This window comes from Castor canadensis, chromosome 7, assembly GCF_047511655.1.
Source record: "Castor canadensis chromosome 7, mCasCan1.hap1v2, whole genome shotgun sequence".
NCBI lineage: Eukaryota > Metazoa > Chordata > Mammalia > Rodentia > Castoridae > Castor > Castor canadensis.
Window position 1 is genome coordinate 6,826,465 of NC_133392.1, and position 25,591 is coordinate 6,852,055.

At 39.1% G+C, this 25,591-nt stretch overlaps 1 protein-coding gene across 4 annotated transcripts in view; it reads right to left on the reverse strand.

Annotated features, from left to right (window-relative positions):
• Nucleotides 1-350: 350 nt before the first annotated feature.
• Edrf1 (erythroid differentiation regulatory factor 1) overlaps nt 351-25,591 on the reverse strand; it is a 38,679-nt gene continuing 13,438 nt past the window's right edge. For 2 of the 4 annotated variants that reach the window (XM_074078093.1, XM_074078092.1), the window contains 16 exons: nt 24,047-24,194; nt 23,864-23,972; nt 23,466-23,577; nt 21,553-21,813; nt 19,531-19,602; nt 19,040-19,190; nt 15,113-15,301; nt 14,581-14,781; nt 13,042-13,260; nt 11,215-11,438; nt 9,733-9,891; nt 9,405-9,554; nt 7,789-7,942; nt 5,408-5,523; nt 4,070-4,215; nt 351-626 (listed from right to left, as the gene is read on the reverse strand). In XM_074078093.1, coding sequence (XP_073934194.1) covers nt 446-626; nt 4,070-4,215; nt 5,408-5,523; nt 7,789-7,942; nt 9,405-9,554; nt 9,733-9,891; nt 11,215-11,438; nt 13,042-13,260; nt 14,581-14,781; nt 15,113-15,301; nt 19,040-19,190; nt 19,531-19,602; nt 21,553-21,813; nt 23,466-23,577; nt 23,864-23,972; nt 24,047-24,194 — 2,592 coding nt within the window. In that variant the 3' untranslated portion in view covers nt 351-445. Of the gene's footprint in view, nt 630-4,069; nt 4,216-5,407; nt 5,524-7,788; nt 7,943-9,404; nt 9,555-9,732; nt 9,892-11,214; nt 11,439-13,041; nt 13,261-14,580; nt 14,782-15,112; nt 15,302-19,039; nt 19,191-19,530; nt 19,603-21,552; nt 21,814-23,465; nt 23,578-23,863; nt 23,973-24,046; nt 24,195-25,591 lie in introns of all 4 variants that reach the window. The other 2 variants (XM_020179346.2, XM_020179345.2) reach the window with 1 other exon arrangement.

The following is a 25,591-nucleotide window of genomic DNA, read 5'->3' on the forward strand; positions in this document are numbered from 1 at the left end:
TAAAAAGGGCCCACTTTTTTGTGCCATTTAGAAGGAAGTTTCTTTAACCCACTCCAACCTGTAAAATCATTTGGATAAAAGTTCCCTCAAGCAAAGTACATTCTATCCAAAATAATCACATCCTAAACCCATGTAGCTTAACATAGCTCAGAAGTACTTGAAAGTGTAATTGCATCACAGAAGGTCTATTAAGAATGAGGTACCACATGCTTCTCAGAGAAACACACGCTGGAAGCTTTGAGTTCCATTCTGGTGTTAGCACTTCAAAGGAAGACGCCAAAGAACTCCACGTGCTCTGTCTGCCGTGGGAAATGACTGCGTCTCCACTGCTCTACCTGATTTAAATGGCATTTCCTCATGTTTAATGAGATGAGAAGCAGAGCGGACAGAGCAGCTGAGTTCAGAAGGCACTGGCAGCGTGTCTGTGGAAGTGGCTCTCTGTGGGTCACTGGACGGCGCTGCCACTGGTCACACTTGCTCCACTGTCCCCGAGAGCCAGCTGCTCCAGCAAACGGATGACGACATCAATTCTTTCCATAAGAGTCACACCTTTGTTCGCAGAAGCTCTCAGAAGCTGAGAGTAAATGTGCTTGTTGGTTTTGAGGACTACATCTTCTTCAGTGTTACTGCTGGGGTGGAAAAAAAAAAAAAGAGGTGAAGGGAATGGTGACAAGAGATTGAGAAACACAAGCAGTGACAGCCTCCTGACTGTCACTTTTTGGAGCAGCAGGTAGCACACTAAGGCCTCTCAGTACAACCTTCTTACATCTACTGCTCCTGGTCATTTGTTAGACATCAATTGTAACACAAGTGTTCTCTCTTTTTGTAAAGTTACTGCCCGCTATGTACCAACTGCTGTTGGCCGTGAGCCAGATGGAGACCCTGCCTTCATAGCATGGGTAGAAGTGGGGCACTGAGAGAAGACATACAGTGCTAGTTTGTTCTGAAAATATGAATCCCTTATGGCCAGTCAATGTACTGTATTTGTGTCACTAGAGCACAAGACAACCAACTGTAAGGCTACTCAATTCTAGCAGCTTTGTTTGTTAAGAAGCCCCTGGCTCACATAACCAGATGACAGCCAAGACTCCCCAATGTGCATGAGCCTCACAGTAAGCCTGATCCCCTGAAAAGGGCAAGGACTAGCACTCCTATCTTACAGATGTAAAAGCTAAGACCCAGAAGTTATAATTTGGATCAGGGTCAAAGCGTCTTGTTTTCCAATTCCAAAAGTTATGTCTTTCTCTGCTCCTGTGTGCAAACTCTCCCTTCACCAAGTGACCATCAGGTCTGCCAGAGAGCACCAGCACTGTAGAGAACCCTTCCCCAGTCCAGGTCTCAGCTGTAAGGACTTTCTTTCCCTTTTCACCGCTCCATTCAGCCCTCATCCACAGCATGATCCATTAGAGACCCCTTTCTCCCAACCTCTATTTCTTCAGGCAAATCTCCCCTCTTCCCTCCAAACTTGCCACAGCACAGTAAAAGTGATTATTCACGTTCTGACACATTCACTACCTGCCATTTGGGCCCAATGGATGTTTTAGGATTTTTTTGGGGGGTGGGGTGGGAGGAGGGGAGTAGGGCTGACATTCACAAAACCTTATAAGAAATCTAAATTGCTCTTTGATAGCACCTAACAATCAGAAGAGATGTTTGAAATATCAGTGCTTTATAGGCAATAACATACTGTCATATTAGCTAAGTGCCTAAAGTAGCTGATGACTGCTGAGATCAGATTTCTGAACCTTAGATCTCCCAACGTGTACATTTCACGCCCTTCCTTAATGACTCATCTAGTAGTTTCTTGGATATGAACCCTACTCACAGGGCTCCATTACTATGTGGTTTTCTTTTCCTTGAAGGGAACTATCGTTCTTTCCTTCCCTTTTTACTCTTCGTAACTAAGTATTAAATGTGAGCATAAATCTAAGGGCTTGTTCTCTGCACGTAGGAGAAGGCTTCCTGAATCCTCAGCTTATCTCCACTTTCAGTAATTTCCATTACATCCAACCCGCAAAGTCACCAAAATGTCAAAATGTCAAGAGGCTCCATTCTGCTAAAGAATGAATACTGAAGTACAATATAAAAGCAAATAAATTCCTAACCCAGAAAGAAAATAAGCCCCATACAGCCTAGTAAAAACTAGCATTTCTAGGACAATACCAACACAACTGTCATACAATGAAGTGCATGCATAATCTGAAAATAAAACCAAAACCAAATTTTAAACAAATTGTGCCTAAATTTTCTTTCCCCTATTTTAACATAGAAGAAAGATAAACTTATTAAGGTTTGCTTTCTTTAAGACCTCATTTTGATCTCCCTTCACTCTAAAAGGGAGTATGCATTACTGCATGGGGAACTAAGTGAACAGAGGATGTTTTCCTCAACAATGAAATTACTGGTGGTTTCATCTGCATGTTATCAAAACATGAAAGAAACAGTCACTGACTTAATAATCAATATTGTTCTGTTTTGAAACCTGTCAACATATTTACTTTATTAACACAATATCACACTTAACAGTTTATTAACTTAATAGACCTGAAAAATCAACAAATTAGCTAATAGGACTCTATGAGGCAAACATGAAAACATTAGATTATTCTTCAATAGAGTATTAAAACCTGAACTGAAATAAAAATTACTTAGGTCATACATAGGACTGTTATGATTATAAAACATATCAGACAACTGAAACTATTACCTGTTTAGCCAATTACTCAAACTATCAATTTGTGAAAATCAAAGAATTTCTATGTTCCTCACATACCATGTGTTCATACAGTCATTTCGGGGAAAACAATAAATAAAAAAATTTACCCATTGTTGTTAAGAAAAAGCCATGAGTTCTTTTTCAACTGTGTGTTACTAGATGCACTATCTATTTTACCTTCTGGTTCTTCAGAAAGATGGATGTACCTGCTAAACTCTAGTGAACATAGCGCACGCCTTGCTGTGCACTAGAGCTGGGAGACAACAAGGACCAGCAATTAGCTGAATGAGATGTAAAGTACCTAATACTGAGTCTGCCACCAAGTATAAGTTCTCCTTAGGCTACAGAGAGTTACTAGAACAATTAGCCTGCCTAAGAATGAGTGTTCACAAAACCACCAACATGAGTTACTAGAACAATTAGCCTGCCTAAGAATGAGTGTTCACAAAACCACCAACATGTCCTGGCAACTTACTCTTCCTCTATCAAACAAGCTACAAAGCACCAAAGGACAAGTGATAGTGGACTATGGGGGGAGGGGGGCACACACACACACACACACACACACACACAATGCTATGAGTACATGAAGGTACGTACACACACACACACACACACACACACACACACACACACACACACACACACACACACACACACAATGCTATGAGTACATGAAGGTCCTTTCCAAGGTACCTGTGAAGGGCTGATCTAAAGCTGAAGTGGAGCAACATTAAGAACCACCTTATACCAGGGACTTCTAGGACTCCCAGTGGATGCCTAAAACTGTGGATAGTACTGAATTCTTATGTATGCAAACTAAGCATGTAGGTACACATACACGTCACTCACCTGATCTACTATGTAGTACTATAGTTTCAAACTAAATTAGTAATGCCAAAGTATTAGCTGTGGCAAAAAAACATACTGTCCAAGGCGACAGAGGAACCTGGGAACAATGTCTATAGTGCTCACTTCTCTCACTCGTCCTCGCTCTACAGAGTTTTGCCATCTACTTGGCCCTAAGTATCCAAATTGTACTCCAGACTTCCCATTAAAGACAACATTCAGGAGCTTTATTAGAAACACTTGAGGTCTGCTTTTGCAAGGTCTCCATTTGTATCTCAGAGAACTGCAAAAACAGAGTGTTTACCTAGGCAGCAACACTTTGTATTTATCATCTGAACATGCAGGAGGCCACATGGCAACCTGCACTCACTATCCTGGATCTCCACATACAAGAATGAATGCAACCTATTTTTCTTTATGACATTAGTAGAGATTATTCATGTTTTTTTTTTGCATAGATAAGATGCTAGGAAAGAAGGTCCCATAAACAAACACGTTATTTACCTTGTTTTCTTTTTAGTCGAGGACAGCAGTTTGATGGACTGAAGGAGAAGGAATGACAGTCGAGATTCAAATATACTGAGGAGTTTAGTCACCTCTTCTCGATTAAGACTAGGAGAGGAATCAGCAACTGGAGTGGTCCCACCACCCTTAGGCCAAAAAGAGCAGAAGGTTACTTCGCCTTGGCCACCTGGCCACTGTGGTTTCATATGACATGATGGAGCTACAACTTCGTAAGTCTCAGTACACCCGGACACCAAAACCAAAGCACAAACAGAAAGCACACCTGAGATCATGCTGTGCTCTGAGACACAGTGTAAGTGCCCACACCTGAGCACCAAACTGATCCTGAGCGAGCATCTCAATACCAGTCACTGCAGAAGCAGCGTGGAGATGGGCATCACCCAGGATGTGAGAGGTAGGTGGAGCATGGGGACCGGGGAGAGCTTTGAACAGCAGCAGACTGCGTCATGCATGCTGGAATGCCCACAAAACTAGAAGCTCCACCCCTGCATGGAGCCTGTGTAAGCCAGCTGACCATTTAACTACCCCCAGGCAGTTTAGTGGAAATTATGAACAAAGGGCTTAGCCATTTTTTTCTCTTTTAAAAACAAAATAACCCCCTAAACAAAAAGCCTTTGAGAGACTTTCTATAATTTTTATTACTTGGGCCCCATTAGGATATATTCTTTAAACCCTTTTAAAATATAAAGACATACCTGCAAATTAAAGAAAAAAGCATAGCGATCTACAATACGGCATAACTGCTATGGTGTGGACATGGTTTGTCCTGCAAAGGTTCATGTGCTAGAGGCTTGGTCTGCAGTGCGGGGGTGCTGAGGTAGTGGAACCTTTAAGAAGTGGGGCCTAGTGGAAGGTAGATTTCGGGTGCCTCACTCTTGCAAATGGATTAACACTGTCTTTGGGGAGTGGGTCAGGTGATTGGATTAGTTCTTGCAAGAGAACGATGCTACAGGAGAGACCACCTCACATCTTGGCCCATCCTGTACATGACCAGTTCCTTTTCCACTTCACCATGTTGTGACACAGACAGGAGGACTATACTGTGAAAATTCCATCAGACTGTTCAGACACTCTAATAGGATCATGAGCCAAATAAAGTTCTTTCCTTTATAACTTATCCAGCCTTTAGTATAGCACAGAAAGTAGAGTAGGATATCAACAAATGTGTTTTTATAAGAGCACATATGTATGTGTATGTATACAAGCACACAATATATACATATGCATATATATACACATTCATAAATATGTGCCATATATAAACTTATCACTTAATGTAGGACACAAAAACCAAAGATAGTGATTTTCTCCATTTACCTGGTCAAATTCTTCCACAAGCTCCTTCTGGATGAGCTGGAATGCATGCTCAGTCCTCACCATGATATCAAGAGCTCCTGATAGTGTTTTTAACTTTCCAACATTGCTATTCTGACCTAAAGTATTAAACAAAATGATTATTTCTTCAACTATAAACCAAGTAACACATCTAATGTTAATGTTACTGATTTTCAAATGCTAAGGTAGCTCGTGAGAATCCCAACAAATATAAACCCAACTTCTGTTAACTAATTTTCCCTTGAGAAAAACATTAAGTCTAGCAAAGCAATCATATAATAACTTTAACTTTTGAGCATCAACATTGTGCCACAGTGGTAGTAACAGAAGTAGCAGCAATTGTACTAGTTGTAGTGAAAGCAGGAAAATGAAGTTTCCCTGACCCACTACTTGGTTTTTTTGAATGAACACACAACTTTCTTGAACAGGAGCCAGTATCTGAAGCACTGAGTGACAAAGAATGAGCAGAGAGAGTCTGGTTTTGAACCCAACCCACCATTTGCCACTTTATGACATCAGTCAAGTCACTTGGTCTTTAGTGTCAGTTGTCCCACTGTAAAATAAGCCTATCACACTTCTCTTCAAAGGTAAGAGGTCAGACCAGATGAACAAGGTTTCATTGTATTCTAGGACCTTCGGAATAAAAATTTTCTGTAGCTATCAGATACCACAAAGCACCATTGCCCCTGTTCTCCTGGGGCTTACATTCAGTACATAGCACTGGTGAGTAGTAAAAGGACTAATTTTCTCTGAAGAGAAGTCTAGTGTTGGTCACTGGCTCCCAGAGGGTGATCTCTAAGCCCCTGGAATGTCCTGTATGATAAAAGTGTCTTTGTTTACAATGGGACCCTGGGCTAACTGGACAGTCTAACCAGACTGTGCTCATCTTCCAGAGAGGCTGGAGGCTAAGGTTAGCCACACAGCAGTAGCCATGCCTATGTGACCAAATCCCAGTAAAAATTCTGGACCCCAAGGGCCGGTGAGCTTCCCAGCTGATAGTTGCTGTGTGTACTGGTCACTGTGGGGCAGTCAGTGCTCTCTGTAACTTGACTGTGAGAGGACAAATGGCAGCTGCTCCTGGACTCTGTCCCTTGTACCTCTTCCCTATAACAAGCTACAACCAAAAGCAGAACAGCTTTCAGTGAGTTCTGTGAGCCTTTCTAGTCAACTGCCAAACCTGAGGATGGTTAGAGACCCTCAAGCTTGCAGCTAGTACCAAGTCAGAGCAATCTGGGGAACTCTCCACCTGCTAATTGTTGCCTTCTCTACAGTATAATCCCATCTTAGCAAAGTTGTTTCCAGTATCTCTATTCTTTTTAGAAAAATGAGGCCTGCTCACTCTGAAGAATTCACAAGTTGGAAAATTCCAACATGCAAGTGAAAGATCACCCCAGCCTACACCAGAGAGCATTGTTAGTCCCAGGGACCATTCCAAACATCTATCATACGTTATACACTGGCAAAAAAAATCTATAAAACAATTTGAATAAAAAGTATTCTTAGGAACTGTTGAATATGTTCCCAGATTTACAGGGTCCAAAGGATACACAATGAAAAACATCCTTCCTGGCCTTCAAGGTCCCTTCCTCACAGGCAATGTCATCAGTGTTTTGTGTACCATCCCAGGGCTACTGTATACCTATACAAACTAAGTTACATGTATTTAACATACAGGTTGAGTTCCTTAACCGAAATGCTAAGGATCAGAAGAGTTTCAGATTTCAGAGCTTTCTGGATCTTGCAATATTTACAAACACTTTACTCGTTGAGCAATTCTACTACCAAAACCAGAAATCCAAAATGTTCCAAAATCTGAAACTTTACTTAAATAAATTAAAATTTTACTTTTAAAAAGAAAAAAAAAAATGAAACCAAATGAGTTGCTACACTTCAAACAGTCATTTCTTTTTTTTTTTTAACCAAATAAGAGGTAGTTCTCAAGACAGGAAAGGGGAGGCAGAGCTTGAGGAGGAGAATGCAGAGGAAGCAGTAAGTGGTGAGAGCATCCACTCAGTCCCTAGAAACAGTGTCTGTTCTAGAACCACAATCCAATCTGCCAGGTGTTAGCTCCATGTTTAAAAGGCAGTCAATGAGGACCACTGCTCCCTTACTGTCACTTCCTCATCCCTAAGTTTTTCATGCTGATTTAAATATTTAAGTGTCTAAATTGACTTCCCTCTCTGAAGTTGAAAAAGCATTTCACTTTAAAAAGTACAGTAATACCTAAAGTCACAACTATGGGCAAATTAACTAGAAAACAGAACCATTTATATCCAAGAGCGACATGCAGCTTGCCCTACCTCTAAGACAATCTGACACTAAGCTAACAAGCACCGATTTGAGAAGTGAAAAGTCAGACTTACTGGCCATCTGGTACTCCGCAAACGCTACTCTTTCTAACTGCACTCTAAGTAGTTCACAGGGAGCATCTTTGAGAAGCTGAAAAAGCTTTACAGCTTTGCTATAATGGAGATCTGCCAACACCCGGTGCTGCTTCCTAAGATGCTCATCGCCAACCTAGAACCAAAAAAAAAAAAATTAGAAAAAATCCTAAGGCTTAGGTTTCATAATAATTATTGAATCAAGTCTTCTCACTGGATCACTAACTGCTTTTTAGGTACTTTTCCTACAAGCTTTATCATTTTAGCTCTTTTGTTTAGTTCTTTCTTCCTTTTTTTTTTTTTTTTTTTTTAATAATGCTGGGATGTTCAAATGCTAGGCAAACACTCTACCACTGAGCTCCAGCCCCAGCTCAACATTCAACTAATTTTCATAGTAGCCTACCACTCTTCCTGTGTATGAATATTCCGTCTAGTGGCATATACTGAACGGTCGGGGAACCCTTATGTATGCTTTTTTTTCTGAGGCTACTGGGCAAATGTGAATGCTGGCTGGGAAAAGGGATAATTTAAGTGAGGACCTCCTATGGCCAAGTAAAAGAAATCCTTTCCAGAATGAAGCTGACCTCAAAGGATAACACTCTCAGGATGAGAGCAACCCAGAATTAAATCAGGCTGAGGGTCTGTAAGTTGCCTTTGGTACTGAGCCAAGAAAGAGGGAAAAACAACAAAACCAAATCACCATTGAGAAACTGAGCAATAGTCTCTAGCAAAAGCAAAGCAACCTCTCTGATGGGAGGTACCTTCATCTTAGGCCTCAGATGACTCCTAGAAATGCATGCTTCCAAGCACCAGGGCTCACATGTAACAGTGCTGATACCCGATCCCCTCCAACAGCTTCAAAGTGAATCACCCGCAAGTTCAATGATCACAGAATGGTAAATAAACTATAACTTCTTTCATCTAATGACTACTGAGCTGAGAAAATGACAGGCTACATGTACCAGCATGCTGAATCTCCAAAAACACGATGCCAAGTGAAAGGCAGTAATCTGTGACACATGTACTGTGATTCCTTCCAGAAGGGTCATGACAAAGTGAAAGGTAATATGTTTTAGTGATAAAACACAAAGGATCTGGACATGGGAAAATATTCAGGACAGAGTTAATCTGGTTGGGTTCTGAGGGTAAAATACCAGGAGGGACATGAGGGCTTTCCAGAGCTGTTCCATTCCTTAACGTCCAGATAGGTACACAGGGGCTTCCTTTTGTCTTTCTTTAGACTGTACATATGTTTCACCTGTGTTTTCTATGCACTTTCATATGCATGCTCCATTTCACAATATAAGATGGGGACTAGTATTTTAAAATTTTCATAGAACTGTTACTATAAAACCTAACTATACATTATGGAGTATAAATAACATACCCAGGCAAATATATAATTTTTAAACTAAGAGCCAATCAATTGTAGGAGAGGAAAAATATATGGCACAGGTGAAAGGGGAAAAAGAACTATAAGCTTTTTAAAAGTAGTTAATTAGAGTAGATGGCAGTTAAAGTAGACATGAACACATAAGAAAAACGCCATGAACACTTTTAAATGGACCCGGCACAGAACTATCTTGGGACAACGTTACCTGATTCCTCAGACAACTGTGATACATGGAAGCCAGCCTGTGATGGATGGTTGCAGCTCGATACTGACAAAGAGGTTGCCGGGCAGAGACTGAGTCTACATCACAGTATTTCAAGGACTTCATCATAGCCTCGCTGACTTCTTTTTCAATCTGTTTGTTTTTGTACAGGGGGAGAAAAAAATGACAACCTCATAATCTGATTATAAAAATATTCACAATGTTTAAATGCTGCTTGTTAAAGAAAAGACAACATCGGGTGCTTGACATTCATTGATAAAGGAGTAAGTGAGGTTGAAAATTCATTTCATAATCCAGCAAATTTTGTCACCTGCTCCTGAGCTTTTCTGGACAATGGAGCGTAATCTTGCTGTAGTGTTGCCATGGTAAAGTAAGTAGTGGACAATTCCCAGTTCACTGAATCCCAAACAGCTGGGTGTATGTCCCGTGTTCCCAGTGACCTCAGAGCTTTCAAATAGTAGTCAACAGCCTATGAGGGAGGAACATGTAAGATGTGAGTCAGTTTAAATACATGCTAATTCCACATGAAAATAAAACATACTTCAAAAACCACCCAGATGTCAATTTAACTTTAAGAGAATTTATAAAAGGACAGTATTATGAAGGAAGAAAATATTTAATGAAGGAAGTTATGTGAGGGGGACTGAACACTTTGTTGTTCTGAGGAGTCCACAGCAAGCCAGTCCTTGGTGCTGCTTTCTGTTTTGTTTTGTTTGTTCCCCTGTCCTCTGCACGTAGGAGGTAGGAGATGCTTCTTTCTGACTCAGGCTTATGAACAAAGGCATTTTTTTTTTCTTTCTCAATGAAAATTACATTTTATGTAACTACTAACTAGAAAAAATGGTTTCAGAATTATTTTACTATAAAAAGTAAACCCCACCCTTTGTCACTCCCTCTTCCAATACATGGCTATTTATATTCACAAAAACAAAATCACACTGACTTCATTTCAGGGGTATTTATTCACTCTTTTTTCTGTGTACACATAAAGTTACAATGTAAAAAAAATTCACTTTTATTTTAAAATTTATGATGCCATGAATATTCTTCATGAATGTCATTTAAATAGTTTTAAAATACTCAATTATGTAAGTGTTCATTTTCTGTGCCCTCTTCAACATAATACTATTTGCCAAAAAAAAAAAAAAAGTGGCAATTTGATAAATAAAACTCAAAATTTAAATTTAATGTAAGTTGGAATTTTGAGGGTTTTTAAAACTATTAACAATTTACTCTTCTTACATGTGTGTTTTCTGTTCAAGGTTATTTACCCTTTTTTCTGTTGGCATGGTTTATTTTCAACAACTAAACTTTCCTAATACGTGAAGGGCATATTAACCTCTGATCTGTCAAGTCTGCTGGTAGCATTTTCCCTAGATTGTGGTTTGCTTTCAATTTTGCCTTCCTTCATACATTTTTATTCATTTAAGTTTACTCATGTTTCACCTGTGACTTCCACTTGCCCTAGACTGTGTCCCTCTCAGGTCAGCATACTCTCTCACATTTCCTTGTGGTGTTTTCAGTTCCATTTCCTCCAGGTTGGTCTTAACCCACTGAAGATTCACTCCAGTTGCACCAACACAACTTATGGAATTATCTTTTCCCCAAGAATTCAATAGTAAACCCTACCATTCTTAAGCCAGTTTAAGTGTGTTATTGATTTATCTAGTCCTGTGTCACTACCATGGTTTAATTATTTTTAGTTTTCCGATTGTTTTGTGGAGCAATGGTCAAGGGTAAGCAAATGACAGTGGGGAATGGATGAGGACCAAAATATGTGTAAATGTGTTACCCTGTTGTAATATAAGCCTTCTTCTGGTGAAAATTCACGTTTGAATTCATCTCCTGCTCCACAGTGTGCCTGTGCACAAATTCGCATGAGTCTTCCCGTGTTACATAACAGAAGGGCAGCATTTGTAGCATCATCAATCGACTCAAAGTTGTGAATTCCCTTTTCAAAACAAGAAAAGCTTTTTTTCCACAACTGTTGCTCTGCAGCAGACACAGATTTGCTCACTTCACAAAGAAAGAAAGAAAACAGTTGCATAAGCAGACATCAGTTGTGAACCACCACTGTCTCGATGCTATAATGAGGAATATGGCGGTAACAGGAGCCTGGGGGAGGGCCAGACACCTGGGGTCAACTGTAGCACTGCTCTTACCATGCCTGCCCCCACAATTCATTATGTTAAGCTTTAACCCCCACTACTTTAGAATGTATTTGGGATCAAGTGTTTAAAGAGTAATCAAGGTTAAATGAGATCATAAGCGTGGGGACCTGATTCAACATGACTGGTGATCCTACAAGAGGGAATGACATCATCAGGGGTATCCACAAAGAAAGAACCATGTTAGGACACAGCGAGAAGATGGCTGTCTGCAAGTCAAGGAAAGACGCCTCAGAGGAATCCAATCCTGCTGGCACCTTGATCTTGGGCTTCTAGCTTTCAGAACTATGAGACAAGTCACCAGTCTGTGGTATTTTATTATAGTAGTCCCAGAAGACTAACATAATATTTAATCACAGCCCTCCTCATCCTGACTAAGATTAAAACATCTGAGCAAAGCACTGTATTGTAACAATTCAAAAGCCATGGTCCCATGGGATTTTAGGAAGTTACAGTCTGTGTTTTACCTAATTCGCCTAGGTTCCTGACTGCCACTTCCCATATTCCCCCACTTTGACTTCCTCTTCCAGATGCCCCTGGGTCTCCCACTAACAATTATGTCTTTGGGGCATCATTTGTATTCTTAGGGCCAAGCACAATTCACAACTGTGCAGGCACTTGGATGTGTGTTCAATTTACCTGCTGCCTTCAGCTCCAGCTCAGCCTCTTCCTTTCTCACACTGTCAGCCCTTATGTTTTCATGCACTCTTGCAGCTTCGGCTACCACGCTCATGGGAAATGGTTTGCAATGTGGGTAGCATTAATCCTAACAGCTTGAAGCATAGTTCTAATCAACTATTAAACTAGGCCTGTCACATATGTGTTCCAAACCCAACAAGGCTCCACCTGACTTGCCTGTCCTGTCTGCCTACCTCATACAAGGCTTCCCACTGCCACTTTTCACATGCACTGGACCCTTCATCCCCAGGCCTTTCTCAGGCTCGTCTCCACAGCCTTCCTTTCCTCCTATTTGCCTATTGATGTCCAACAGATCCTGCCCCACCATGCACAACTACACCTTCTTTCCAAAAGCCTTCCAAGAACTCCACAGCCTTGATAAGCACTTCCTTTCCCCGCTCTGCTACAATACTGCATTTGTACTGATTTACAGCATTTTCCAGAGATTTGTACTCCTATCAGATTTTCCAACTACAAAGGGCACTGGTTATATATCCTAGAGAGCGTCTGGCACATGGCTGTTGTCCAAGTTGCTTCTGTACTGACCAGAAGGTTTAAAGTATAAATGTGGAAATGGAAGAAAACTGAAATGATGAAGCCCAAGGAAAATCCTTTTTCTCCTAATTTCTTCAGATTTTAATATAAGATTCTCTAACAGGGTACCTTTTAATAACATATAATCAGGTGCCACAGTTCTTGCTTGATCCATAAAGAATCAGCATGACTTTACAATACAACAGGGAATAAAAAAAATAATCCAAAGAGATACTTACCCACTCTCTCACTTTGTAATGCAGCGGCCTGATTCATATAAAACACACCGATTTCATTTCTAATGTTACCCATTCTCTTTAATACTTGTACATAGTGTTCTGGATTTTGGCTTTTTAAGTCACTAAATTGCAAGATTTCATTAGCAGCCTCATAACATTTACAACTAACTGAAAGTTGACTTTCTAAGTCTGTAGATAAATCAGTTGCCCATGCAAATCCTTAAAAGAAAAAAAAAAAAAATCAACTCAAGTCATATGAAGTCTTCTTCCTTAGTATCTAAATGAGCCTGATATTTTAAAGCCAATAGAAAATGTAAGATAGTTTAAATATATTAAGATTCAATTAATACCAGGAAAAAATTTAAGTTTCATAGTAGAGGTATCTTTATTAATACAACCATTTTCTTGGGATATTAATGTTTGATTAAGAAAAACATTTTCCTGTCTATAAATACTGAACATTTCTCATCATCCAGACTTTCCAAGGTCTACTTGCACAGATCTAAAGTTGTCTACTGATACATGATAGTTTCTTGTTCTTTTTGTTTTTTTAATTAATAAAAACAGTTCTTAAAACAAAGTGCCAATGTTAAGTTTAAGCTACTGAAGAAACTGCTAGGTAAGTCATCAGATTTACAAATGCCACCTAGTAAGACTAGAGTAAGTCAGACACTGGCTGGACTCAACATCTGAGGGAAGGGAAGAAGTACTCCTGCTGTACAACTCAAATACATGGGAGAAAGTCACCCTCACAAAGAAATACTATAAATGAAATCACTGTGACAGGAGTGGTAAAAACACTGAAGATTTTCCCAATGTGTCTATTAAAATAAAAGGCTCATTTGGAAAAAAAAAAAAAAAAAAAGAGGGGGAAGGGGAAACAGGATAAAGACATTGGAAAATAATAAATCTCCCTCCTCTGCCAGTGCATTCCTCTAGCTGTTAATTAATGGTCCTTTTTGGGAGGTAGATATCAAGTGGTATAAACAATTTAAGAGATGATCAAACAGTTCCACGATAAATGTATCAAAAGCACCTTAGAAGACTGAACTTTATCTCTTTACCCTAAGTGTAGCATGCATATATAACTTGTACTGAGCTGAGGATACTGCTCCTATGCATTAAATTACCTTGCTTCCCAGCTTTAAAACAGAGTGATATAAGACAGCTGGCTAGGAACTAACTTTATCTTAGCCCCTTGTGTTCATTCAGAGGGTAATTAACCCACTTTCACCAACTGTTACTTCTTTTCAAAAGAAAATCCATGGCTTGGTTAGGTAACCAGAAAACCTCATCAAGAGGGTACAAAGGCAGCACAACTGCTTCAAGACCTTATAGTTAGCTATAATTAGTAATCATAAACTATTTGAAAACAATTTAATAAAAATACACAGGTTCAAGCTCAGTTTTAAAAGAAATGAATGAAACAATACGGCAAATATCAAAAGACTGACATTTCTGCTACTTTTCTGGATATATTCAAATAAGCAAGAGCTGGATAGACAATACCACTGAGTGTCAAATGAGGTGTCTGCATACCCTGACAACTGGACTCTCTATGGAGACTGTGCAGTATCTCCTGATCTTCTTTTGTTTGGTAATTAAACTCTTCTAGGTGTGCTGCTCTATTATTTGCATTCTGGGCCAGCATGAGTTGAATATCACCACAAAGTGTCAAATACTGAGAAAGAAACAGCAGCACTTCAGAAAGCATATTGGTGCAGAGACAGCAGTATGTATCTATTTGGAAAAGTGATAAGAAAAAAAAAAAACACAAAACACAGGCACATTAAAAATTAACAAACACAGTAAATATAAAAATCTGTTACCAGCTGAAAACCATGTACCAACTGCATCTGCTCTGTTTATCCCATGTCAGGTAACACATATGGCTTCATCTAGTTCATACCAAAGAGATGTTAAACCACTGAAAATAAAATACTAGTACATACACAGGATTGCTCTAAAAATCAAATTTTATAAAAGAAAGAGGAGTTAAGGCTCACTATGACTCAGATGATTCTGACTCCCTCCCAGGGCACACCGAACACACTCATCTGCAGTGGCTTACCATGACTCTGCAAAGCTAGCTTAATATATCGCAATGCTCTCCCGTATTTCTGAAGACTCATGGCAGCATCAGACAAAACGTAATAGGCCTTTGATGATTTGAGAATCAGTTGAAGTTTCATTTTATGTTGCCAAGAACCAGGGATCATTCCAGACTGACTGGAACAACTGCCCTTCTGAAGAGAGCCCACTGTGACATAGGAGGGAAAAGACAGCACATTTTAATTGAATGTAAGTCTCACAATAACAAAATATTGCCTATTTCTTAATAGAAACACTCCAAATTCAGGTACTATTGCCACTGAGATTGGTAAGTACCATGCTTTCTGGACCAAAGATAACAGTAAAACAGCAGACCCTTGCTTAGGAATTCCAAGGCTCTCTGCTTCCCTGCAGCCGGCAACTCTCCTTTTCTTCCAGGGCCACTGACACAGCTAAACAATGGCATCTGCCTCCTTTCTCTAGTCTCCAAGTCAACCTACCAAAAGGTGTAACTTCCTAAGGCCCAGTCTCACCCTTGGTCAGACCTGCCCTCAGTTATAACAGCTTCTCACTACCCATTGAACCTAAGCATCTTTGTCTACTGCCTAAGCTACACATTTCTAGTCTTCCTGCCACTCAATCCCTACTATCCTTCAATCAAAAGTAGGTCACTACTTGTTGCCTACAAAGATGCCTGTTTTGTCCTGTCTCCCATTATAGTTTGTTATTTCCTCTATCAGGAACACTCTCCTCAAAGTCCAGCCTCTACTACCTTCTTTATTCCACAAATGATCATTTTTGAGCCAACCATGGTGCCAGACACCAGAAAAAGTAACATGAAGTAAGGCCATAAACCCATGTTGCAACAGCCATTTGGTTTTTCACAAAGGAGCTCAAAGTCTGCACTGGAGAAAAGAGAGCCTCTTCAATAAATGGTGGTGAGAAAACCAGATATCCAACTGCAAAAGACTGAAACTAGGTCCCCATCTCTCATCTTTAGTTATAGTTGATTAAAGATCTTAATATAAGATCTGAAGTGGTGAAATTACTCCAGGAAAAAAACAGGGAACACGCTGAATCACATAGGTATAGGTGATAACTTTATGGATAGAACTCCAATAGCTCAGCAATTAAGAGAAAGAACTGACAAGTGGGAGTGCATGAAACTAAAAAGCTTCTACACAGCAAAGACAACAATCACTAGACCAAAGAGACAGCCTACATAATGGGAGAAAATCTCTGCTGGCTACACATCTGACAAGGGATTAATAAGCAGAATACACAGATGCTCAAAAAACTAACTCCTCAAAGAACCAACCACCCACTGAATAAATGGGCAAATAAACTGAACAGACAATTCTGAAAAGAAAAAGTACAAATGGTCAATAAACATATAAAGACATGCTCAACATCCATGGCCATAAAGGAAATGCAAATCAAAACAACACTGAGATTCCACCTCATTCTAGTCAAAATAGCCATCATCAATGATGCAAACAAAAACAAATGCTGGTGAGGATGTGGGAAAAAAAGGAACAGTTCTACACTGTTAATGGTAATGTAAATTAGTGGAACCACTATGGAAAACAATATGGAGGTCTCTCAAAACACTAAAAATAGAACTACCAGTGATAACCACTCCTGGGCATATACCTGAAGGAATGTGCTCCAAGATATGATAGCGCCACTAGCACACCTATGTTTATTGCAGCACTACTCACAATAGTCAAGCTTTGGAAACTCCAAAGGATTAAGAAATGTGGTGTATGTATACACAATGGTGCTTTATTCAGCCATAAAGAAGAATGAAATTATGTTGTTTGTAGGTAAATGAATGGAACTGTTGTTAAGTGAAGTAAGCCAGGTTCAAAAAGTCAAAGGTTACATGTTATCTCTCATATGTGGAAGCCGTAACTGTAAGTTAAATGTACACATGTGATCTTTTATATATGTATAGTGAGAGAGAGAACAAGATGGTATTAGTGGGTCTGTCTGAGGGGACTACAAGAGGTGGGAGAGGAAAAGAAAATGTTAAGAGAGGGAAAATAGCCCCTCAATGTATGAATACAACATAATGTACTATAAGTTACTGAACAAAGGAACATGGTGATAGAGCAAGTAATGAGGGGATTAGTCTGATTAAAGTACGATGTACACGTTTGAAATTCAAAGTCGAACTCCCTTTGGACTATAAATATACACTTAAAAAAAAATGGAGGACAGGATGGTAAAACAGGTTTTTTCAGGAGGTGGGTGCTGGGGGAAAGGAGTGGACCTAAGGAAAGGGTGAATGAAGATGAATATGGTGGATATACTTTGTACGCATATATGAAAATGGAAGAATGAAACTTGTTGGAATTGTTCTAAGCGGGAGGAGGGAGAACCATGGAGGGGTGAATCTAACTAAGATATATTGTAAGCACATATGTAACTATCACAATGAATCCCCCGTACAACTGGTACATGCTAATAATAATAACAGTACCAAAAGACTATTCTGATAACATAAGCCACACTGAAATATGCAAAGAGTAAAATGCTATGGAACAAAGGACACCCCACCTCCAGCCTTCAGATTTCTTCTTTTTTTAATGTGTTAATTTGAGCTTTGAACTTTTTTGTTTGGGTCTCACTACGTAGCTCAGGTTGGTCTCAAACTTGTTATATAGCCCAGGTGGCCTTCAACTTGAGATCCTCCTGATTCAGCCTCCTGAGTGCTATGATCACAGGAATGTGCAATCATGCTTGGCAATTTCTCATTTTTTGATCAACTAGACAACTAAGTCTTTCATGGCAACGACAACAAAAAATACTCAAGTCTCCATAGTGGCTTAATTTGTGCATGTATTTCTTTTTCTTCTGCTGCTATAAACATTTTCTGTGTGTGAGGCACTGTGAGAAAACCAAAGATGATTAAAATGAAGGTCTTGCTCATGACTCTGTGTATTTTCAAAACTGTTAAACACAGGTGACTATGTTAGAAGGCTGGCTTCAGTACCTACTCCCAGGACACACTAGTATTAGAATGAAGTAATTCTGACTGGAGATAAAGGCAAGTGTGGAGACGAAAGAAGAGACAGAAGAGACATAACAGCAAAAGTCCTGGTATGATTCTCACTGCATGCGGGTGAACCTGGCACACAAGAAGCACTACATAAGCCCCAAGGAAATAAATCTGCACCCTCTGCTTCTGTCATGTCCGCTCGTGAAAATAAAGGCCCAGAAAGTATTTGCTATTATTTCAAACACACAGACTTTCAAAATAATTTTTAAAATTTAAACTGATTAAAAAGGGAAAAGAGATATAACAAGATTAAAATAAAGAAGAAACTCAAGATTTCTGCCTCCAAGTCCACAGATTCTTCATGAAGTACCTTTACTGAGGGATCCACTGGATAATTTAAAAACACTTCTAGCTTATTTAACAGAGGTAACATAACAGTCAACACTTGTGTGGTGCTTATTATGTACACAGTTCTAAGCACTTTACCTATATCAACCATTTAAAGCTTTTAACAACCTTTCTTCTCTGCCATTGTCTCTAGTTTGAGAGAGGAAAGGCAGCTCAACAAAGCAGAAAACTCACCCTAGCAAACCCAGGGGTTTGAAGTCAGCAGCCTGGCTCCTGATTCTACACTCCTAAACACTCCACACGTTTACCAACTCAGCAACGTCTCAGAACTTAACCAGCTGAAGGCATTTGATTCTTAGAGTGGGAAAGGAGAAGACACAGGTTCCTTATGTTCTTATTAGATAGATCCAGGGAAGATCAAAATTATCATGCTTTGTTTGGTGTTTCAGATGAAAGAGTATTTTCCCCTACTTCCCATTCACATGACATCTTCTTTCTAATTCCTTCCAATGAATACCTTGGTATGCCTCCTGCTGATAAAAGATCAGTATATTATTCTATTTAAGGCCTTATTTGCACATGAATTCAACTTACTTTTGTCCAAAAACAAGGCCATCTGCTTCTCTAACCCCTCAGGACCTCCCCTTGTGGATTCGTCCTCATATTTTAAGGGGATTGGTGTGCTGGGGTCAGCTGCTGGTAGATCACTTTCTTTTTTGATGCTGCTATCTACAGATTTTAAACCCTTGGAGAAAAAAAAAAAGGAAAAAACATTACAGCACACTTAGGCATATATTATACACTTTCACAACCTTTAGACGAAGAAAAATATTTACTATATACTATTTACTAATAGCTGAAAACTAAATACAAGGCAGAATTTGTATTTCAGAAATAGACTGAAAACCTACGTTTGATCTCAAAAATATGAAAAAAACTTATATGGTTAGCACTTTAGACTAAAAGGAAAAAAAAAAATCACAGCAAAATACCATTTGGAATAACATTTAGACACCAAGAAACAAGTGCTATTAGTATATCAAGGACAAGCTTTCCGGAAAAAGTGAACTAAGCTTAAGACTTACCTCCAGGACATAGCTAAGGACAAGTCTACAGCGCTCTTCTGTGTCATGGCAAACTGGAAACGCACAACTGGGCTTCAGAAGCAAACATTTACAATTATTAACATGCCACCAATACAACAAATCCCATGGCTCTCATCTCTTGGCAATTACAAAAACTCTACAAGTGGTAATTTAGAAATGTGCTTTTTATTCAAAACAAACGAATGGTGAGGTATCTGATATGAAGGTTATCAAACTGCTTTTGTTTGTAGATTAAAATTGTTGTAAGCAAGTAAAAAAAACTTATTTAAAAAGATCTTCTAGCATATATGCTGCTTTAAATACTTGAAATTCTAAAGATAATCCTACTATGACAAAAAAGAACAAGAGTAGCAATATTTTAGATAAATGCATACTGAGTCTAATAGGTCAGCTCAACTCCTAATTAGCACTGATACCTAGAAGCACAGAGATAACAATATCAATTTAATAACAGGTTAACAAATACTACCCATCACCCAAGGTCTTACTGTATAATTTATTTGCTTAATTAAGGAGCAAAGCCAGTTAACAACCTCCAACTAAGAAACATTATGTGTAAGGGCTTTTGGGAAGCATTTCATTTTGCTGAATCGTGGGAAGCAGGAACTACTAGTCTTCTCTCACAGAGAAGCTAACTCAGGTGGCTGAGGACTCTGTCAGAGGACAAAGTAAGTAAATGGAGGAGCAGGGACACCGGAATCCATACTGGTTCCCATTACTGGAGTCCAGGGCCTTGTGTTACAATGCAGTTCTCCAAATATATGTAACTTTAGCAATCAAAGATTTAAGCAGAAAAACATGTTTTTACTCCACTGTGGTGTTTAAGCTGAAAGTGCACTGAAATTTAGGTGGGCTAACGTCTTCTTCCTTTAGTTACTTAGTAAATATTTCCTGGCACCCATTATGTGTTCCAGCATGGGAGGTAGAGTGCCTATGTCTACCTGCAAGAAACTTAACTCTAGCAAAGGGAGAAAAACACATACAAAAATGACAACATCAGGAACAGATAGGCTCCAAGAAGGAGGTAAAAACAGAGTATGTCTCAGCTACAGTGATCAGCAAAGACCTCCTTGAGGAGGCAGTATTTTAGTCTAGATGTAAAGCCTAGAAAAAGGCCGCTCTGAATAGATCTAGGGAGAAGTATGCTTGGAGCAGAAGCAACAGCAAATGCAAAAGCCCTCAGCTGAGCTTAATGCTTGAAAAGCAGACAAAAAAGCCAATGTGGCTAAGGTAAAGAAGAGGAAAGTGAAGGATAAGAAGGTTAGAAAGACAGGCAAATGTTTTATAACAGAGAATGGCCTTGCAAATACTTGCTCATTGTTTCATATGAAAGTTAAATTCACAGAGCTTAAATTATGACTATTTCAGTTCAGGGAAGCAGCCAGAACTCTCTTAGGGCTGACCTGGATCTAAGTGTGGGGAGGCAGTGTATGGGAAAGCCCACTGACGGCAATAAATGGATGGTAGGGCAGTCAATGCAACCCATACTCCAAGAAGCCTGAAGGGTATTGTTAGGGTCCATTTGGCTTCAACCAGGGCAGAGACACGACCAAGAGCACAGAAGAATAAGTTGTTTTATATAGTAAGGAACATTTACCAGCTACCTTCACATATGGAACAAAGCACTAGTCCCTTCTCTACTCTGACTCACCAAGCAACCTATATATAATTTCCCAGCAATTCAAAAGCTGGACCAAGTGCCCTGGTGAGCAGAAATGGCTATGGTAATGTGCTACTCACTGGAAAGAGGAATCTGCACATGAACATTAGCGTGTGGGTATGTGATGTATTTCTCCACAGCCCTGCATAATGTGGCCAATTCTACTCCATGTGGGGTTCTAAAACCAGGTTTTAGAATTCAGAATGCTAATAATTACCAGACGCTGGAGCATGAAAGACTTATCGAAGAAATGCCAGGTTATGAGAGGCTAACTGTATTCAAATAACAATTGTTTTGTTTTCCCATTGATAAAATTTCATCCAAATTTTTAACATGCTTACCCTGATTTGATGAATGGATTTGTACTTTTCTGGCACTGACAATTCTCCAACAGACTTTATTATAGCTACTGCTTTGTTATCATCTGATGGATCAGAGCCGGTACCATAGGACCCATTTTCATCACTGTCAGCCATCTCCTCCTCCTCTTCACTGTAACTTTCATCAGAATTCTCATTTAAAGAAGATTCTGAACTTTCTTCCTTTTTAGGTTCATCCAGTTGAAAAAGCTCTGAAAGCATGTAATTGGCTGAAGCAATAATCTTATAAGAAGAAAGAAAATATGTGCAAATAATTATCAACACTGTCCATCATCCAAAGAAAAATGATTTTTAATACTACACTGACAAGTTTGGAGGAGGTCTGCAAATAGTCTCTTTTCACTACTACACACAGAAACATTCCCAACTCAGTCACAAACAACCTGGTGTGCTCTGTGAAATTCTCACATATTGACAGTTCTCTTATTTCAGAGAAACTATGGTACCCTAAGCCCTCCCTTGGAAAAAGATGGCCACTATAATCCACTGGGGTCAAGAAAAGCCTTTACATGTACAGTGTTCTAACTAAACAAATGCCATCCCTACCAAGCGAGAGGCTACAATTTCTCTTTATAAACTATGTATTAATATGACTTTGTGTTTATTAGGCAACTAATATTTTTCTGCACAATCTATGGTTCTGGGGGGGTGGGAAGGGGGAAGTTCATTAGATTAAAGAGAGGAAATTCCATCCTGTTAGCTCTTAAAATTGACATTTATATCATTCAAGTACCTCTAAACACCAGCATCTCTATCAGCAATTAGATATTTAAGTCAGAAATTGTCTCAAGCCAGGCAATGATGGCTCACACCTGTGATACTAGCTACTTGGGAGGCTAAGATCAGGAGGATCTTGGTTCAAGGCCAGCTCAGAGAAACAGTTTACAAGACCCCCATCTCCAAAATAATAACCAGAGCAAAATAGACTGGAGATGAGGTTCAAGCAGTAGAGTGCCTGCCTTGCAAATGTGAAGCCGAGTTCAAGCCCCAGTCCCACAAAAAAAAAAAAAAAAAAGAATTTCACCATTTTTCTCCAAAAAATTTCTCTGTTTAGTCTCCAGAATAATCATGTCTTTCTTTTCTTTTTCTGGGGCTAGGGTTGGAACCTAGGGCCTTCAACAAGCTATACAAGTGTTCTACCACTGAACTACCTCCCCAGCCTTCTCTAGCATAATCTTTATCTCCAAATGGATATGGCTACAATTAAAATTAATTTGGATTTTTAAAGTGTATATCCTACATATCTTTTCTGATTTAGGTAGGATACAATTAGCCTCATACTGAAAAACAGAGTTGTCAAATTCAGACAACTGGGGTGAGTATGCCTGAAAGGATATTTAAGCCAGGCTTCTGTGTACTGAAGTATGGGATGTGGACTTCACTTACACCAACAAATGGGATCATTGTTCACTTGAGCAAATAGATCACTTAAAGGACACTGTAAGTTTTCAACCTTCTAATAGTGATAAAACAGAAAAATAGCACTGCTCTTGTAATTACATGAATTCTAAGTTTATAGAACAGTGTTATCAGAGTGTAAGGTGAAACACACATGAGATTTTAAATTTTCTAGTAGCTATATTAAAAAAGTGAAATATGGTAAAATTAATTTTAGTATTATATTTAATCCAGTATCTACAAAACATTCAACATAACCGATACCCTCTCTCTCAAAATCCAGAGTGTATTTTACACTGATAGCACACCACAATTCAGAGTAAGCACCTTGCAAGTGCTAACAGCCTAGTGCAGACAGTGGCTACCATACTGGACAGGGTAGAAAGGAAATCTGATTGGGGGCCTTACTCTTCAGCTCACAATTCCCTATAAGAATGCCAGAACTGTGTTAGAGAACATATAAATGCTAATCTTACTTGAGGATGTCTGCTTTTGTCCAGCAGTTTAACACAATTAAGAAGCAGGGTCCTAATAGTCCCATAGTATTTCTTATTTTGATTCTTCTTCATCATCATATTACAAGCAACCCTGAAAGAAATGTTTATGTTAGTTTGCTTCCCCTAATCATTCTCTGAAATATTACCTTTCCACCAGAATAAGGGCTGTAAGAAACAACTAAATATTGTATTTTCCCACCCACCCCCAAGTTTATGCTATGCTTCACATGAAAGTTGAGTATTTGGTACAATGTGTCTATGTATGTGTGTCTCTGTCTCTATCTCTCTATTTTACTATGAAAACCTTAAAAAGCATTTCAATGCCTTGGCTTGGATAGTGTAAATTTTCATGCAAGGCTATTTCTTAAAGCACTCACTTATACAAGAGAATGGCCACAGGCATTGTGAATGGGTTCTGGTATTTGTCTTCAGTTTCTTCACAAAGAGTAGTGAGATCATAGAGCTTCACGATATCACTGCCACTTGCTGAAAAGGAAAACAAACCTCATTTTACAGCTGCCAACCCAAATCAATTATTGACCATTTAAGAATTAGCTTACCTTTAAAGAGCCAATATGTATGTCCTTCTTTGGTACAATTAGATTTCAGAAATGACAAAATATTTTGTGCAATGTCTTTTATGACTTTAGTAGAAAAATTAGAGTTTTCCAAATTGGGAATCTCTTCTGTCTTTATCATTTCATATTTCTGTAAAGAAAATGAATTTAGAAGGGGGTGGGGAGACAAAGCACACATACACGTTGAATATTTTGTAGATACTGGATCAAATATATTAAAATTAATTTTTTACCAAATTTCAGTTTTTTAAACAAAGCTACTAGAAATTTCATATGTGGCTCATATTTTCTCTTAGATAGCACTGTTCTATAAATTTAGGATTCATGTAATTCTAACAAAGAAGTGCTGGTTTTTTCCTTTGCTTTTTCACTATTAGGAGGTTGAAAACTGTAGTCTTTTAAATGACCTATTTACACAAATGGACCATGCTTCAACTAGAAGGCAGTTTAAAAGAAACTGAGGCAGCAACACTTTTCTTATTAAAGAGCAACCAAAATATACAAATCCTGCAAACACACATCTATGTAGCATGAAAACCACCTACGTAGTGGTTTTCAATCTTCTCCTACTCCAAAAACTCAAAGGGAGCTGATTTACCCCTGCCAGCCAGGGTGTTTTTAAAAACATGGGTTTCTAGCCTTTTCTTTCCTCAGACACTAGAGTCTGTAGCTCAGGACAGAACATCACTTGGGATGTTTTTCCAGTAGAACTTCTTTTCCCTTGAGCTATAGACTCTATTTCTTTGCAAGGATAGAGTGGAGAAGGTAAAGGGAGCAAGAAGAGAAAAGGCTATATGGATGTTACTACTACTGCGCTAACATATATTTTTGCAGTGCTGAAGAAGAAACCCAGGGCCTCATCTAATGCATACTAGGCAAATATTCTACTCTGAGCTACAACTCAGTCTAGTATTGCTATCTTTAAAGTGTCTCCATGAAAAGGTTAGATCAAAAAGAATTAACCTAGAAGGTAACACACATGCACAGGAAATTAATGTGAGTCAATGCCCTGTATAGCTATCCTTATCTCAACCAGCAAAAACCCTTGTTCCTTCCTATTATTGCTTATGCTCTCTTCAACAAAATTAGAGATAAGGGCAAAATAGTTTCTGCTGGGTATCGAGGTGGTGGGGGGGAGAGGGAGGGGGTGGAGTGGGTGGTAAGGGAGGAGGTGGGGGCGGTGGGGGAGAAATGACCGAAGCATTGTATGCACATATGAATAATAAAACAATAAAAATTAAAAAAAAAAAAAAGTGTCTCCATATTTTCCAGCTTGTCTTCTGTGTAGATTGCCCTAAGCACCTCTTGCTGCATTTTCTGAAGCACTCAAACACCAGAAACTCCTAAGCAACTGGAACGTAACACTAAACCCAATCCCTAAGGTTGGTTCTCACCCTTCTTAGTAAATATAGCCCCAATCTGCAATTTACACTGCACTATTATGGTCTACTTCTCTTTCTCTAAGTGCCCTCATCCTTTTCTTTTCCTTTTTTTCCCCAACTCCTTTTCAATTTGTGTATTGCAAGG